The sequence below is a fragment of the Verticillium nonalfalfae genome, assembly GCF_003724135.2.
Source record: "Verticillium nonalfalfae strain VnAa140/NRRL 66861 chromosome Unknown scaffold_8, whole genome shotgun sequence".
Classification (NCBI taxonomy): domain Eukaryota; kingdom Fungi; phylum Ascomycota; class Sordariomycetes; order Glomerellales; family Plectosphaerellaceae; genus Verticillium; species Verticillium nonalfalfae.
The window spans coordinates 326,053-341,440 of record NW_021167233.1 but is presented as its reverse complement, the minus strand read 5'-3'; the positions used below and the strand labels follow the sequence as shown (position 1 = coordinate 341,440).

The window sequence follows — 15,388 nt, the reverse complement described above, 5'->3', positions numbered from 1 at the left end:
TGGAGGCGCAAGTTCAAGTGTCAAGTCAAGCGAAAGGTCTTCCTACTAATCGCGAGAGACAAAGTGGACAATCAGGGCAAGTGTCATGGCGTTACTCGACCAGCATTCATGGGATCAAGCCACTTGAAAAACGCCTTTCATTCTAATCCACTCTAGATACTTCTCACAGTACTTCTATCCAAGCATGACATACGCAAGGTGAAGCATAGGCGGCCGGACCAATCGTCCACATCCCCACCAACGCCGTATTCCAAACCATGACACGCGCATGCAGAGCCGTGCTAATAAGCAAAGCGCATGCCCGACGTGTTTCCCGCGCGATCCATCTTCTTGTTCTCGTGAATAAGCCAGAACCGCAGCGCCCAGGTGCCGGCGATGCAAGCAAACGCGAACGCGGCGTTGCTCGCCATGGCGGTGAGGTAGCGCGGGCCGTCGCTCTTGGGGTAGAGGTAGGCCGTGTAGATGTACGAGGCGTTGGCGACGACGTTGACGATGGACAGGCTGACGGCCTTCTTCTCCTGGGTTTGGCCCAGCGTCGCCGAGACCCAGCCGAGGACCATCGAGTTGATCGAGTAGGCGCCGGCGGCGAAGAGGAAGCACGAGACGTAGCGCGCGGCAACGTTCATGGTGGCGCACGAGATGACAAAACCGACAATGGCGATGCTCATGCCGATGGTGATGTGCCAGGTGCGCTCGTTGAAGCGGCCCGACGACATGCCCCAGAGGTAGCCGAAAATGCCGGACACGAGGTAGGGCGGGCACGTGAGGACGAGGGTCATGGTGCGGTCGAAACCGAGCGAGCCGACGACGGTCGGGAAGAAGTTGTTAAAGGAGCAGGCGCTGAGGTGCATGTTCTGGATGAAGCAGAGGGCCCAGAGGCGCGGGTCGCGCACGGCCTGCATGAAGCCGGCCTTGGCGCCCTTGCTCTCCTCGAGACCGACCGTGTCGCGCAGCATGCGGTCGTGGGCGAGCTGGCGCTGCTCGGGCGTGAGCCAGCGCGTCGTCAGCGGGCTGTCGGCGAGGGTGAACATGCCGATGATGGCGACGCCAAAGGTGACGCAGCCCTCGATGATGAAGAGCCACTTCCAGCCGGCGAGACCGTGGTTGCCGCTGACCGTGTTGTAGACGGCGGCCGCGATGAGGCCCGAGAAGGACGTGGCGAAGATGTTGCCCGAGTAGAGAATGGCGAGGCGCGTGGCGATCTCCTTGCGCGTGTAGAAGATGGACAGCATGTACAGGGCGCCGGGGTAGAAGGGGGCTTCGGTGATGCCGAGGAAGAAGCGGACGGCCACGAGGCCGGCGTAGTTGTGGACGAGGGCAGTGCAGGCGGAGACGACGGCCCAGGTCATCATGCAGATGCCCATGTAGATGGACGGCCGGACGTACTTGGACGACATGAGCATGTTGGAGGGGATCTGCATGAGGAGGTAGCTATTGGGAAGGTTAGCGATGCCGGTTCTTGCAAGTGTCTCTGACTGTGCTTTGAGACTGACCCGACGAAAAGGATGGAAATGCACGTGTTGTACTGCGATCCAACAAGACCGAGATCATCTTCGAGTCCGTCAAGTCTAGCCTGGGCAATGGCATTTCGGTCGAGCTGAGACACAGTGTTAGGTCGTACATCAGGTCAAAAGACTGCGGACGCAACTGACGTAGTTGAGAAAGTACATGGACCACAGTGTGGGCATGATGTGCCAGTCGAGCTTGCGCACAAGGGCAATCTCCTCGGGGCTCGTCTTCTTGACGGCGCCGGAGTAATCAGCGCCCTCGCGGGCCAGGCCATCCTCGGGATCGCCCTTCATGATAGAGGCCTCGACAAAGTTGTCCATGGGCTTGTCGGAGTCGCGAAGCGCAGCCTGGTGCTTCTCAGAAGACATGTTGAAAAGGCGACGGAGGGAAAGGTGGATGTATTGGAGAATGACGGGGACAAGAGATGGTATGAGACCTGGAAGCGATAGACTGGAAGCCGAGTTGTCCTGCGTCCTGACTGGGCAGCAAGAACCCCAGATGCCAGGAGGATGAGCAATGTCTTATACCTGGCGCGCCGACATCAGAGCTTCCCCGGAGTTTCTTTGACATGATTCTGGGGTGCGCGGGAGATGAGTTGCGTAGCAGGCAGACTACCCCGGACTTCGAATCTGGGAGGTTTCAATCAGCGCTCCGCGTGGCTGTCACTGCGGAGGTTGACACGTCCGTGTGCCGCTCCTCACTGGCGTGTTCCCCGGCCTTCGGAGACCATGAATCGTGCTATGGATGCGGGGAGCTGGAGGGGCCGCTCGTGGGGTAGCTCATGCCCCTGTCGGACGAGCCGTCCAGCTACCGCGTGGAAAACAAGCATGTGTCATAGTGCAAAGTCTTTCCGAATTCGAGACCGCGTGTGCGGGGAATGTTTGGGGCTGGAAGATCTTTCCTCGACTGGGGCCTCGATGGGCGACCGTCGACTTTGTCGCAGCTTGATTTGCCCGGGACGAGGCCTGTTGAGGCGGAGAATTCTCCCTCTGCTGTTGGGATAGAGCATTGTGTGTTGACATATCAGACCCTTGTGCTGTGCGAATAGTCTCATGTCATGATTTTGAGGTTACGCGGGTTTGTGCCTATCAGGGACATAGTTGTCTTCCCGTCCTGGATAGAATGTTTTGGGTGTTATGTTATTGGGGTCCGAATCATCATGCACAGCGACGGTGGACTTGTTCACTGCAGATTGACTATGTTGAATCTATTCCGTTTTCAATAGGCGGAAGTCATACACAGTGCCGTGAGGGTGTTTGAGGAATCGTAGCGCTTCTTAAGCAACACACAAGTCAAGATTCACCTCAGCATCTTCCCGATCCGCTCTGTGGCCCGTCCCTGTAGGCGGCAACGACACATCTGATCCTATCAAAGCCAGACCAATCTTCGACGCCTTGTCTGAGCTGTTGATCTGAATGTTTTCATGTACTATCCGCCTCCTCTTCAGCATCAGCTCGGAGTGATGAATGGTGATACGTCATTAGACGTGGTGAGGTGAAAATTCCACGGGGTCGTCGGTCCTAGGGGCCAAGTTGAGCTTGTGTTGGATGTCATGCTGCGAGTACTGCCCACCGAGCCTTGTGACTGTGTCGATTGACTCGTCTCTGCCTTGACGGCCAAAACAGCAAAACCACCTGGAACATCAATTGGACAGAAATTTCGGCATAAATAGCGAGAACCATGCTCTGGTGGGGGAGCTTGGGAAGCGAAAACTGCACCGCAGCGCCTTGGCCATCAGCTAAGAATGTGGACCTACCGAAGCCAAAGCGACAATCATGTCCGACGGCCGGGCAAATGCATCTGCGGTGGAATAACGCTCAAACAAAGTGCGTCTCGCGGTCACCTGCGGTCAGGGAGGGTGAGGAGCCTGACACGGCACACCGGCCGGCAACTCACTAGCAGACAGTCCTTGCAAGCTGACCTGACCTCTCACAATGTCCGCAAGGGCGGAAGATGAATATGCCACGATGTATTCTTTGTCCGCGGGCTTCTCTTCCTGCGCCGCCCCTCATCCCCACACCTCCAACGTGCTCCGCACGCAGTCCGGCTCCCCCGCAAATGCGGTCCGGAACTTCATGTTGGTGCCGGCCGTTGTCGGGAGGACGATTGACGATCAACGATTACAAAAGAAATCGTGTTCAGTACGTTCCCCGATTTAAACCACCCCCTCACAAACCATTCAACTATCGAACCATACTCAGGGGTACCTTTAAAACACACTGTGTCCTCCGTCACCCAAGGAAGTAACTCAGTCTCCTTCAACGCCAACATGTCGCCCAGCGCTGTCCCCGCACGCAAGTCGTACAGCATCGCCTCCATGGGCGCCGATGGCATCGGCCCGGAGGTCGTGGATGCTGGTGTTGAGGTGCTCAAGGTCCTCGCCGAAACGCTCGACTCGTTTGACCTTGACTTTACCGAGTACGACTGGAGCTCCGAGACGTACAAGAAGACCGGCAAGTACATTCCCGACGGCGGCCTCGAGCAGCTGAGGAAGCACGATGCCATTCTCTTCGGCGCCGTTGGCGCTCCTGACGTTCCCGATCACATCTCCCTCTGGGGCCTCCGTCTCGCCATCTGCCAGCCCTTCCAGCAGTACGCCAACGTCCGCCCCACCCGTGTCCTGCCCGGCACGCAGTCTCCCCTGCGCAACTGCAAGACGGGCGACCTCGACTGGGTCATCATCCGCGAGAACAGCGAGGGAGAGTACGCCGGCCAGGGCGGCCGCTCCCACCGCGGCGAGCTCTGGGAGACCGCCACCGAGGTGTCCATCTTCACGCGCCATGGTGTCGAGCGTCTCATGCGCTTCGCCTTCGAGACAGCCCAGAACCGGCCGCGCAAGCTCCTCACAGTCGTCACCAAGAGCAACGCCCAGAGGAACGGCATGGTCCTGTGGGACGAGGTCGCCGCCATCGTGGCCAAGGACTTCCCCGACGTCACGGTCGACAAGATGCTCGTCGACGCCATGACCACGAGGATGGTCCTGAAGCCCGAGACCCTCGACACCATTGTCGCCACCAACCTCGTAAGCTTTCCAAAAATCCCCTTGTCGCACTGGTAAGATCATTCTTTGTTGACAGTCACAGCACGCCGACATTCTCTCCGATCTCGCGGCCGCCCTCGCCGGCTCCATCGGCATCGCGCCGACCAGCAACCTCGACCCCTCGCGCCAGAACCCTTCCATGTTCGAGCCAATTCACGGCTCCGCATTCGACATTACGGGCAAGGGCGTCGCCAATCCCGTCGCCACGTTCTGGACCGCCGCCGAGATGCTGACGTGGGTCGGAGAGAAGCAGGCCGCCGACCAGCTGATGGAGTGCGTCGAGGCCGTGTGCCAGGCCGGCATCAACACTCCTGATCTCGGCGGCTCGGCCACGACCAAGGAGGTCACGGCGGCTGTCATCGCCGAGATCAAGACGAAGCTCGGCAAGGCGACAAAGGCGGCGCAGTAGGGCGGTGGAGGAACGTGTATGAATTAGATGATTATGAGCTCTTGATAGATTGACCAATCCCAGCATCCCAAAGATTGATATACAGTGCACCCGCCTGCTGCCTATCCGCTACGTGAACGTGAGGTTCTTGACGTGCTCATTGGCATACATGGGGAAAAAATCCGAAGTGAGGTACCAGCCCGGCTTGGCCATCTTGTCGTTGATCCCCTGTCCGTTGATGGTGAGGTTCTCAAACTTGATGAACTCGATCCCCCTCGTCTCATTGTACCCTGTCATGATGGCGGTGCCGGCATTAGTCCCCTTGTAGTCGAGGTTTCGGATCGTCACGTTGGAAATGCCGCGACCGGGCGACGTGTTGTATTTTTGGTTGTACATGACCATCATGGTGATGAGCTGGCCGTGCCGGAAGTTCTCCACCCGGACATCCTCGATCAGTACGTCCTTGACGAGGTTGCTGTCGCCGGGGTTGATGGCGATGCAGCCCTGGTAGCCCATCTGGAACTCCCGGTGGTCGAGGATATCGAGATTCGAAAATGTCAGGTCGGACAAGGTCTCGGGATTGACTGAGTTGCCATGCGTGCCGATGTTGATCGGATGCGCAAGGTCTGCCCAGAGGATCGAATTTTGGACCGTCACGTTCTGCGTGTCTCCGTAAAAGTCCCACCTGTGCGTGTAAATGGCGATGGAGTCGTCCGACGTTCGCAAAAAGACATTGTCGATCAGGACATTCTTGCTGCTGAAGACGTCGATACCGTCGCCCCATTGCACGGCGCTGAACGACCGGAGCCCGCTGACGGTGACGCCATCCGACTCGGCAATCTGGGCCGTGTAGTGGCCAGGGTTTAAGACGATGATGTCCTTGATCAAAATGTTCTTGCTCTGCCACGCGGAGATTGTGTGCGAGCTCGACTTGTACAGTATGCCGTGGCCTCGGAGCGCGGCACCCGTCTGGTTGTCGAAGCTGACCGACGCCTTGAGCACAGCGCCGCCAGCAACGTACAGAGTCTTTCCTGACTCGACAACAATGGTGTCATTGGCGACGTGATAGCCCGGCCCGTAGTACAGCGTGTTTGGATCGTTCTCGGCGGCAGATTCGTCGACGATGCTGTTGCTGAAGAGGTGTAAGACGTCAAACACATTCTCGGTTGCGTGAACCACCAAATTCTTCGGCTTGTCCAACGCGAAGGCGATTGAATCTCCGTCGACTGCTGGAACAATGTTGAACGAATCGGGACGGATGCGAGCTTTGGTGATAGAACCAGCCTTGTAAGAGACGGCCACCTCCACCCTGCCTTGAAAGTCAAAGTAGGCCAGCGACCCGGTGTAGGTTGCAGTCCTGCCAGTCGTCACATTGACTTCTTGGTGCCGGGTTTCGTAGATCTCGAGGTTGTGCCAGGCGCCGCCAGGGGATCGAACTTTGACTTCGTACGACGCTTTGCGTGCTACCCCGTCTGGGATCGGATAAGTCTTGATGGAGTTGCACGATGCTTTGGCGACTCCGCTGACAAGGGCGGTGGCCAGCAGGAGCCATTGGACCGAGAGTTTGAGGAACATCTTCCCGAGTGAAGACAGGTCAAAGAGTCAGGGCGGTTTGCGGACGGGAACAACGATGCGAGGTGACTGAAAGTGCCATGGCAGACTTCTGAGGCTCACGATCTATTGAACTTATAGCGATGTCACCGTGTACAGGTCTGCGCCGGGCATTACCCCGGATTTCCGGCCTGACATGAGTTCCCCACGAAATGCAACACACCCCGCATTTCTCCAGGAAATGACCCGAGATCAGCTGACTAGAGTACAATCACGCTTGGACTGTGAAGATGATTTATCCACGGGCAATGTACCGGGCGATGTCCCGGTACGTCATTCGGCGGGAACCAGTCCTTTCGCTCGGCGACCGGCCGGCTGGTGCGAAGCTGCGTCTGACCAGAGTTGACGCTCGTCTTGTCGGCGGCACATGACACAATCTGGATGACAAATCTTGGTGGAAACCAAACGTTCGTAATAGACATGGTATTACTGGAGAACCTCCGAGGACAAATCCGTGCGTCAAAGAATCAGTGTTCAGAGATGGAAAAAAGCGTACCTGTGGGCGCGGGCGATCCGGTTGCAGGGCGTCGAGTTTTCCCTCTCCAGGTCAGTTGCTATATCCCACATAGGAACAAACGTATTTTAAAGCGACCCAACGACATGACTATCTCATGTTCTCCATCAGTTTTCACGGTCAAGACGTTCCGTTGCTAAGCGTGGCTGAAGTATCACAGCACTCAATGACGAATGTGGTGGACTGGAATACTGAATGATGCGGGTGCTGTTCACTTTAAGCACTGGCGAATTCAAGAACTTGCAATTTGACGGTCACGGCTTTCGGTCTGGCCTGGCAAGAGGTCCTACGTGAAGGCGTTTGATTAGGCGGCCCGCTACCGCGAAGCAACACATCACTCAAAAGTTCCACACTCCATGAAAATGCGCAGCTCAGGCACAGTCGTCGAGGATACGTAGCGGCAACAAAAGTTCCAATACATGCTGGCAGAGGGCGCAAAACACCTCCCCCATGAAGAAGGTGCTGCTGCTTGTCATGCTGGCTTGTAGAACGCCACATTTGCACAGGACGCATTGTTTAAAAGGCACAGCACTGCAATAATCATCAAAATCAGGAGTTAGCTATGACGAATCGATGACTGGCCTCAATATGCTACCGCCGCTTCTTGGCAGCTCGGAATTCCGATGTCGATCTTTGGTGACTACTTGCTCCGTCGTGCCTCAATGGCCGCGTTCTGCTGCCATAGATGTTCGAACGACTACTCACGGGCGTCGATTCGTACAGCCGATAGCCTCACCAGGGTCGTGGAAAGTGTTGATTCTTGCTTGCAGCGAGTCGAAACACCGCCCTTATCATCCCTGACCTAGAGGTCTTTCAGTGCTTGGGGGCACCAATTTTTCGGGTTTTCAGCTCGGGTGCATCTCCATTGCTGATCGTGCTGAGCTCTTCAAAGAGCAGGCACGATCACCAAAGTCGGCAAGTGACGGGAAAGTCTTTATCGGATGACAGGTGTTCGTATTCTTTCCGACTTATCGCCCCAGCTTCCGTGCCAGTAATGTATGGAGAACAAGAACACTGCGCATCATTGTAGTATGCTGTTTCGCAATGGCAGGAGATGGGAAGAATCATATCCTGCAGAGTGGTCCTTTCTCAAGATTCGGCTAGTCGTGTCAAGTCGAGCAGCGCGAGGATCAAATATCCTCCCCAGATCACGAAGATTAAAGGACCGTCCCTCGTGGATCTGAACGGAATTAAGCGCACTAACAAAGGTTTCGGAACCTACCCGGGGACGATCATGATCCAGACCCAAACGAAACCGAGAGAGGTGGAGAATCTTATCTTAAAGTTTCTCAATTGTGGCAGCATCTAATTTTCTTGGCGCTTCTGAAGATAGCATTGTAGAGCTATTGGGTATCATAGGAACACTCGAAACAACCACTGAGATGATCACGCCAACGAGCGAGTCTCACACTGTGGCTTCTGCCTCAACATTTTTCACCAACACATTGGTTGCCAAGACTGATGTAGTTCTACCAGCCCACTTGACTGGCGGGCCGCATGAGCAGCAAGACTGGGTAGTCGATAAATGCAACTGGAATTACCTCGCTTTGGTCTGCATAAGTCGTTGGTTGACCGCGAGGACAGGCTGGCAGTGATCAGCAGATTGCATTTGCGGTTGTGATGGATCAAGTTGGTTAAATCAAGACCAAGACGCAGCACATGCCACTGAGGTCTGTGTCCCCATGCAATCCTGGTGGCCACAAGCCGCAGGATCATCAGACGCCAGCTTCTAGAAGAACACGAGGGAGACATGGTGGGGGGCTCCGACGACAGTGCCTTGTCAAGCTTGTGTAGCAGTGCCCTGTGTAGCTCCTCGCGCCCCGCAGCCCGGCTCAGTCGGCGTCTGTCGTGCCATCATCGTCTTAGATGCACAGCGAATGGGCTCTCACCAATTGCATGTCAATGCAACATTTACCAGACTGGGCACGACGATCGCCAAGCTAGCAGCATGCCGCGTAACATGCACACTAAACGCGATACTCCAATAGGAAGCTGCGTACACGGGGATAATAATGCGAGCCAGGGCGTTGCCGACTGCCGTCCGGGTTCGCGCCCGCGAGCTTATCACAAACAAACTACTACCATAGCTATTCAAAGCTCATGGTGCCGTGTTGCCGCGAGGCACAATTTGACGGCTGGACACGGCTTGCTATCGCCTTCCACCCTGCGTCATGTGGTAGCACCTGCAGATGACGCCAGGCGTGCTCCGAGTCGCACAAAGGCGGTCGGTAGTAATGACGTGACACTCTGAGCAACCTGGTATAAAACCCCCTCAAGTCCTAGCTTCTTCCTCTGCCAAGAGATTTGACTAGTCAGGCGACATTCTCAAGATGAATTTCAACCTATTTAGCGTCCTTCTCAGTCTGGGGACTCTGTCTCAGGCAGCGTTCAACCAGGGTGCCCTCAATGCGTTCAACCATAGACTCCCGCGCAACTACCAGAAGCGTCACGTCGCGCCTCCGCTGCCGCCAACACTGCCGAAGCGTGAGAAATCCCGATTCTTGACTGAAAAGACCGAGAAGTTCGTTGTCGATGGCACTGCCATCCCGGAGGTCACATTTGACGTTGGCGAGTCGTACGCTGGTCTACTGCCCATCTCCCAGTCGCCTGACGAGGAGAGAGAACTCTACTTTTGGTTCTTCCCCTCCACGAACCCCCAGGCTGGCGATGAAGTCGTCATTTGGTAAGCCCGGCGCCTTACGCCAACTGAGCGTAACTGATATCATCGGCTCAGGTTGAATGGTGGTCCTGGCTGTAGCTCGCTCAGTGGGCTCCTGACCGAGAATGGACCCTTCCTGTGGCAGGAGGGCACGCTTGCTCCCACTCCCAACTCTTACAGCTGGACGAACCTGTGAGTGCATTTGGCTGGTACATCCTCTGCAACAGCCATGCTCACATCACGATAGGACCAATGTCATCTGGATTGAACAGCCAGTTGGAGTTGGCTACAGCCAAGGAACCCCTAACATTACCAATGAAGTCGAGCTTGGTCTGCAGTTCGTTGGGTTCTGGCGCAACTTCATCGAGACATTTGACCTGCATGGTGCCACAACGTACATCACCGGCGAATCTTATGCCGGCTACTACGTTCCTTACATAGCAGACGCCTTCATCACGGCAGCTGACGACACCTATTATAAGCTCGGCGGAGTCGCTATCAACGACCCCATTCTCGGCGATAGTGCACTTCAGCAGCAGGCTGTCATTTTCCCCTTTATCGAGTATTGGCAGAATCTTCTCTACCTCAACGACTCGTACCTCGATGCTCTGCGGTGGACACATGAGTACTGCAACTACTCCACGTACCTTGACACCTATGGCACGTTTCCTCCTCCTCCAGGGCCCTTCCCAGTCCTGGATGACCCTTATGCGGACACAACCGGCAACTACACCTGCGACATCTTTGATTACGCATATCAGGCAGCTATCGAGCAAAATCCTTGTTTCAACATCTATCACATAACCGACACGTGCCCGTTCAAAATTTCCCAGCTCGGCATTGTCAACGAGGTAAGACATTGCTGCCAACCAGTTTAACCGAGAAAATACTGATCATTTGTCCCAGGGCGACTATGCGCCCCCCGGTGCCCAAGTGTACTTCAATCGCACAGACGTCAAGAAGGCTCTGAACGCCCCCGACGTCGACTGGTTCCAGTGCACTCCCAACAACGTCTTTGGCGGCGGCAACTCGTCTTCTCGAGCCAGTGACACCTCTCTCGCACCCGCTCAGAACGACGTTCTCAAGCGCGTCATTGAGCACACCAACAACACCATCATCGGTGTCGGCCGCCTCGACTTCCTCCTACCCCCTAATGGTACCCTCTTTGCCCTGCAGAACGTCACCTGGAACGGTGCCCAGGGTTTCCAGAGCTACCCGCAGGACCAGACCTTCTACGTGCCCTTCCATCCCGAATACAACAACGGTCGTCTCAGCGAATCCGGTACGGTTGGCCAGTGGGGCTATGAGCGCGGCGTCACGTACTACGAGGTGCAGTTGGCCGGTCATGAGCTCCCGGGATACTCTGCTGGCTCGGGATATCGTATCCTCGAGCTTCTCGTGGGACGTATTCGTGACCTTGGGGTGACGGATAGCTTTACGACTCAGAAAGGCCCGTCCAAGGGTAATTGTACCAGACGACATTGATGAGGCTTGAGCCATGTGACGTTGTGAGGCACTTAGCATCTCTGCTTCTGAGGTGGGTGCTTTCATTTTGGGATTTAAATATAGTACGATTACAATGCACCACTGATATCGACGCTTCTCATTATGTGGCTGCAAAGCAATCATCATCATTGCTACAGTGAAGTTCAAAACATAGCCGTGCCTCCTGCCATTCACTAAACATGGCTAACAAGACAATTCTGGCACAACGGTTGATGCTTGTACCAATTTCTAGTGTCTCTTAGTGACGTTGGCTTAGAAGGTAAACGACTTGCGCACCGCAGAGCGCACTTTCAAGGGTGTCAAGTATCCACGCCAAGCAAGGTCAGGAGTGACAGTGACGAGCATCTGAAGACCTCAAAGACTTTGCAACCGAGATAAACGAAGTGCGCGAGCTGGTCAAGATTGTATTGGCCCTTGCTGGGGCGTTTGTCTCTTCGTGTAAGCATGACCGTGGAGATGGAATGAATAGAGAAGTAGCTTCCTATCAAGAGATTGACCCCTACAACAAGCTTGAAGAAGCTCTCGCGGGGGTCTCGTTAGAATGAAACGAGCTTGTCGCGAAGCTCGTAGCCCAGAAACAGAACACTGAGTATATTCGGGAGAAAGGTCTAGAAAGTTCTCCTCTTTGCGCGGCAGCAGACAATAGGCACGTCGTTATCATGTTGAGGAAGAGGTCACTTGCTTGTAGACAATGATAATTGATTAGAACACACATTCAAGTGCGTACCCTGACGGCAACACGATAAATATAGCTAGTGCTTGCCAATGCATCGACTTCATACCCGTTGAAATGTGATTAGAGGCTCTGCCTCTGGCAAACCGATTAGATGCTTCACACAGCTCGTGTGTTGTCCCCGTGTGATCCCGTCGTTGTTTGCGCAGTCTTCTCGCCTGCCACGTATCCGTCGTTGCCCACAGCAGGTTCGACGCCTTTCACTTTCGCTGCCTCAATCTCAACAGTAAGCTCGTCCAACCGCGACGTTTTGACGTGTGTGCGCCAGGCCGGGATGCCTGAGTTGAACACATCGTCCATTTCCTCAAGCGTGAAGCCCTAATGGGTGTTAGTCAGATCCCAACAGCAAGGATTTTTGATGTTCACCTTTGTTTCTGGCGCGAGCAGGAACATGTGGATGCATGCGAGTGCGTTGAAGGTGGCGAAGATGTAGTACATGTTGTAGTTGATGTTCCAGAGCAGTGGAGGCACGGCAAATGCCAGAACAGTGTTGAAGAACCAGTTTGTAGCTGTCGCGAGCGAGACAGCCTTGGCGCGTACTTTACTCGGGAAGATCTCGGCAGGGTAGGTCCAGGACACTGGTCCCCAGGTGGTCGCGAAAGTTGCGACGAAGAGATAGGAGCATGAGACAATAGCGATAGAAACGGGTCGCTGCTCGTAAACGATCCAGGTGACATCAGAGTTCTCAGTGGTGCGCGTCTCATCCGTGTTCGGCTCGCCATAGGCCTGTTGCAACGCACCCGAGATGAAAAGCCAGGTCATCATGAAGAAGGAGCCGATGATGAGGGGCTTACGGCGACCCCACTTGTCGAGGAAGATAATAGCGGGAAGGGTAAGGGCAACGTTGATGATGTACTGTACCGAAGCTGTCAGAAGAGGGTTGCCAAGGCCAGCGCCTTGCATGATGTAGACGATGTAGTCTGGGGTTGTTAGTGCTGATACTCTCCATCGTGTATATGCCTCGAACTTACACATCATAATGTTCATTCCGCAAAGCTGCGACCAAGCCTGCAAACTCATACCGAGAAGCACGCGCTTGAACATTCTCGGAGCGACGAGTGCCTTGAAGCTTGTAACAGCCTGCTCACGTTCGAAGCGTAGAGCCTCCTCGATTTCTTGATACTGAGCGAGGACTTTGGGGTCATCGGGATTGCCCTTTCCATGGACATGGACGAGAACCTTCATTGCCTCTTCCCAGCGATCCTTCGACGCGAGCCACCGTGGACTGTAGGGGCAGAAAAATAGGCCGAAGAAGAGGATGACGCCAGGCACCATCTGAACACCCCAGGGGATACGGAAAGCGGCGGTTGACTGCTCGGGATCAGTCGGACCACCATCTGTGCCCTCGGCCGCACCATACTGGATGAAGTACTGAATCAGGATACCCCAAGTAATGGCCCACTGCTGCAGCGATACGACGCGGCCACGAATCTCTTTGGGAGCAATCTCGGACTGGTAGACAGGAACGATGGCTGAGCATATACCGACACAGTAGCCGGCAACAATGCGGCCTACGCAGAGTAGAGCCACACCGTTGGCGGCACACTGAAATGTAGCACCGATGATCCAGAAGATACAGGCGATCTGCAGAGACACCTTTCGAGAGAAACGATCGGCGATGAAGGAAGAAGAAAGAGCACCCAGGAGAGAGCCAACAGGCATGGAGGCAGTGATGCCACCCTGGCGGTACTCGGTTGGGTGGTCGAAGTACTGGCGGTAGGCCTCGGTGCCGAGGACGCCAGACATGGAAGAGATGTCGAATCCGAATAGACCACCGCCTGTAGATTATCATTAACAAAGTTCTTTGTGATGAAGAAGACCATGCTTGGCCAGAGGTCGCTTGATGGACATGGTGAGACGATAGACACCAGCGGTTGATAGACTTACCAATGGCGGCAAAGCCACAGATGGCATAGACATTGCTTGCCTGCCACATGTTTCTGTGATGGCGAATATCCACCAGTGTCTTTTCAGTACATGTAGAGTGTGATCCACTTTCTCCGGTGGTGTTGTGGTGGTACTAGGCCTTGGAAGCCCCACAATCGAATTCCGTTGCACGTCCACTCTGTGTAAGATCAAGATGGATGCAGCTTGTTACCCAAGCATGGTGGGGGGTCTTCACATGATATGGACTTGACTGTCTCCTATCTTGTCCAACCTCGCCATGGTTCGGTCCCGGCCTTGGCCCTGGAAGCGATCTTGGGGGAGTTGGGGTTTGTCGGTCTCGGCAGTCAGGATTCCACCCTAGTCATGGGGCGTAGCATCATGCAGCTTCGCCAAACGCCTGATGAAGCAACAAGCAAGGTTGATTGACAAGGATTAATGGTCGATCGCCAACAATAGGACATGTTTGGAGCGGAAATATGGCATTAGACCGAATTATATGCGCGGACAATTGTTGACACTGGCGCTCTTCTCCTACAACCATCCTTTTGGACAATAAGACCAGGCATCCAATCTTTGGTCGGGTCGAATGCGATTCGTCCCCGCATGTGAGAAGTCTTGCTTGCAGGTGTGACGCGTTCGACCCATGGGAACAACTTTGTACACCATCTTGAGTGAAAGGCCAAGCTCGCCAAGGAGCCCAGTCAAGAGTAACACACAGGCGATGAGGCATCTTACTAGAACTTCCCCGCAAGACAATTCGATGCTACCGGCGGATGATTAGAGAAAGCTGACACGCCATGACCTAGATACCTTAGCATAACAACACACAGGCTTTTAGTCCAGCTTAAGACAACTTGCACACAAAACCAGCTCCCGGCTTCATGCCACCATGTGTTCACCGCGATATTACTGAAACGACTATATAACGCTGTACGCGTCAACCTCGACGGTAATTCGATGTTACTATCCTTCGCCAGTGTAAGCATCACTCTGAGCCAGGCATTCGGGCCGTCCGCATGGTATCACCCACACGTTCCGATCCACCTGATTCCTCCTGAGATCCCACCGCCACCGTGACCTGGCAAGCAAGGCAGGGAAGCTGCCAGGTACCACAGGCATCAAAAGATCGGCCCATCCACCATCTTCTCAAGCGTCAAAAGGACTGGACGACTCTCAGCAACCAAGAGCAAAAGTTGAGGTCATCGGGATCTAGGCAATTCAGATCCGCCGAACCAAGGCCGCTACGCCACTTGCGATTGCAGGAAGCCGATCCTTCGCGGCATATCGATAGAAGTACTCCCGCTCGACTCGGTCGCCAATACCCCGCCCCCGAATAAGCTGGGCGCATGTCACTTCTTACGCGACGGCCTCTTCCGAGCCCTCGGACCACTTGACTGACCTTCTCCTCCATTCGTACGCTCAAAGTCGAACGTGATGGTGCAGCACATGGCACTATCATTGATCAACCATTTGTCGTGGATCCCGTGAATCCGAAATCTCAGAAATGAGTATTTTGGAAATGACTTTAAGTATTAACTATT

General features: G+C 54.8%; 5 protein-coding genes across 5 annotated transcripts; 2 read left to right on the top strand and 3 right to left on the bottom strand.

The window, feature by feature from the left end:
- Positions 1 to 281: 281 nt before the first annotated feature.
- Positions 282 to 1,877, bottom strand: D7B24_008728 (uncharacterized protein; the record flags this gene model as incomplete). Its single annotated transcript, XM_028642813.1, has 3 exons — positions 282 to 1,431; positions 1,494 to 1,597; positions 1,653 to 1,877. 3 exons carry the CDS (start codon positions 1,875 to 1,877, stop codon positions 282 to 284), a joined length of 1,479 nt encoding a protein of 492 aa, XP_028498504.1.
- A 1,901-nt stretch (positions 1,878 to 3,778) lies between these two features.
- On the top strand, positions 3,779 to 4,958 carry D7B24_008727 (uncharacterized protein; the record flags this gene model as incomplete). Its single annotated transcript, XM_028642812.1, has 2 exons — positions 3,779 to 4,531; positions 4,593 to 4,958. 2 exons carry the CDS (start codon positions 3,779 to 3,781, stop codon positions 4,956 to 4,958), a joined length of 1,119 nt encoding a protein of 372 aa, XP_028498503.1.
- A 108-nt stretch (positions 4,959 to 5,066) lies between these two features.
- D7B24_008726 (uncharacterized protein) lies at positions 5,067 to 6,512 on the bottom strand (the record flags this gene model as incomplete). The annotated part of the gene is made up of 1 exon (XM_028642811.1): positions 5,067 to 6,512. The coding sequence occupies one exon, from the start codon at positions 6,510 to 6,512 to the stop codon at positions 5,067 to 5,069; it is 1,446 nt and encodes a 481-aa protein (XP_028498502.1).
- A 2,880-nt stretch (positions 6,513 to 9,392) lies between these two features.
- D7B24_008725 (uncharacterized protein) lies at positions 9,393 to 11,206 on the top strand (the record flags this gene model as incomplete). Its single annotated transcript, XM_028642810.1, has 4 exons — positions 9,393 to 9,745; positions 9,797 to 9,913; positions 9,969 to 10,572; positions 10,628 to 11,206. 4 exons carry the CDS (start codon positions 9,393 to 9,395, stop codon positions 11,204 to 11,206), a joined length of 1,653 nt encoding a protein of 550 aa, XP_028498501.1.
- An 853-nt stretch (positions 11,207 to 12,059) lies between these two features.
- MFS1_2 (MFS sugar transporter) lies at positions 12,060 to 13,896 on the bottom strand (the record flags this gene model as incomplete). Its single annotated transcript, XM_028642809.1, has 4 exons — positions 12,060 to 12,278; positions 12,327 to 12,880; positions 12,932 to 13,738; positions 13,848 to 13,896. 4 exons carry the CDS (start codon positions 13,894 to 13,896, stop codon positions 12,060 to 12,062), a joined length of 1,629 nt encoding a protein of 542 aa, XP_028498500.1.
- Between the last annotated feature and the right edge of the window lie 1,492 nt (positions 13,897 to 15,388).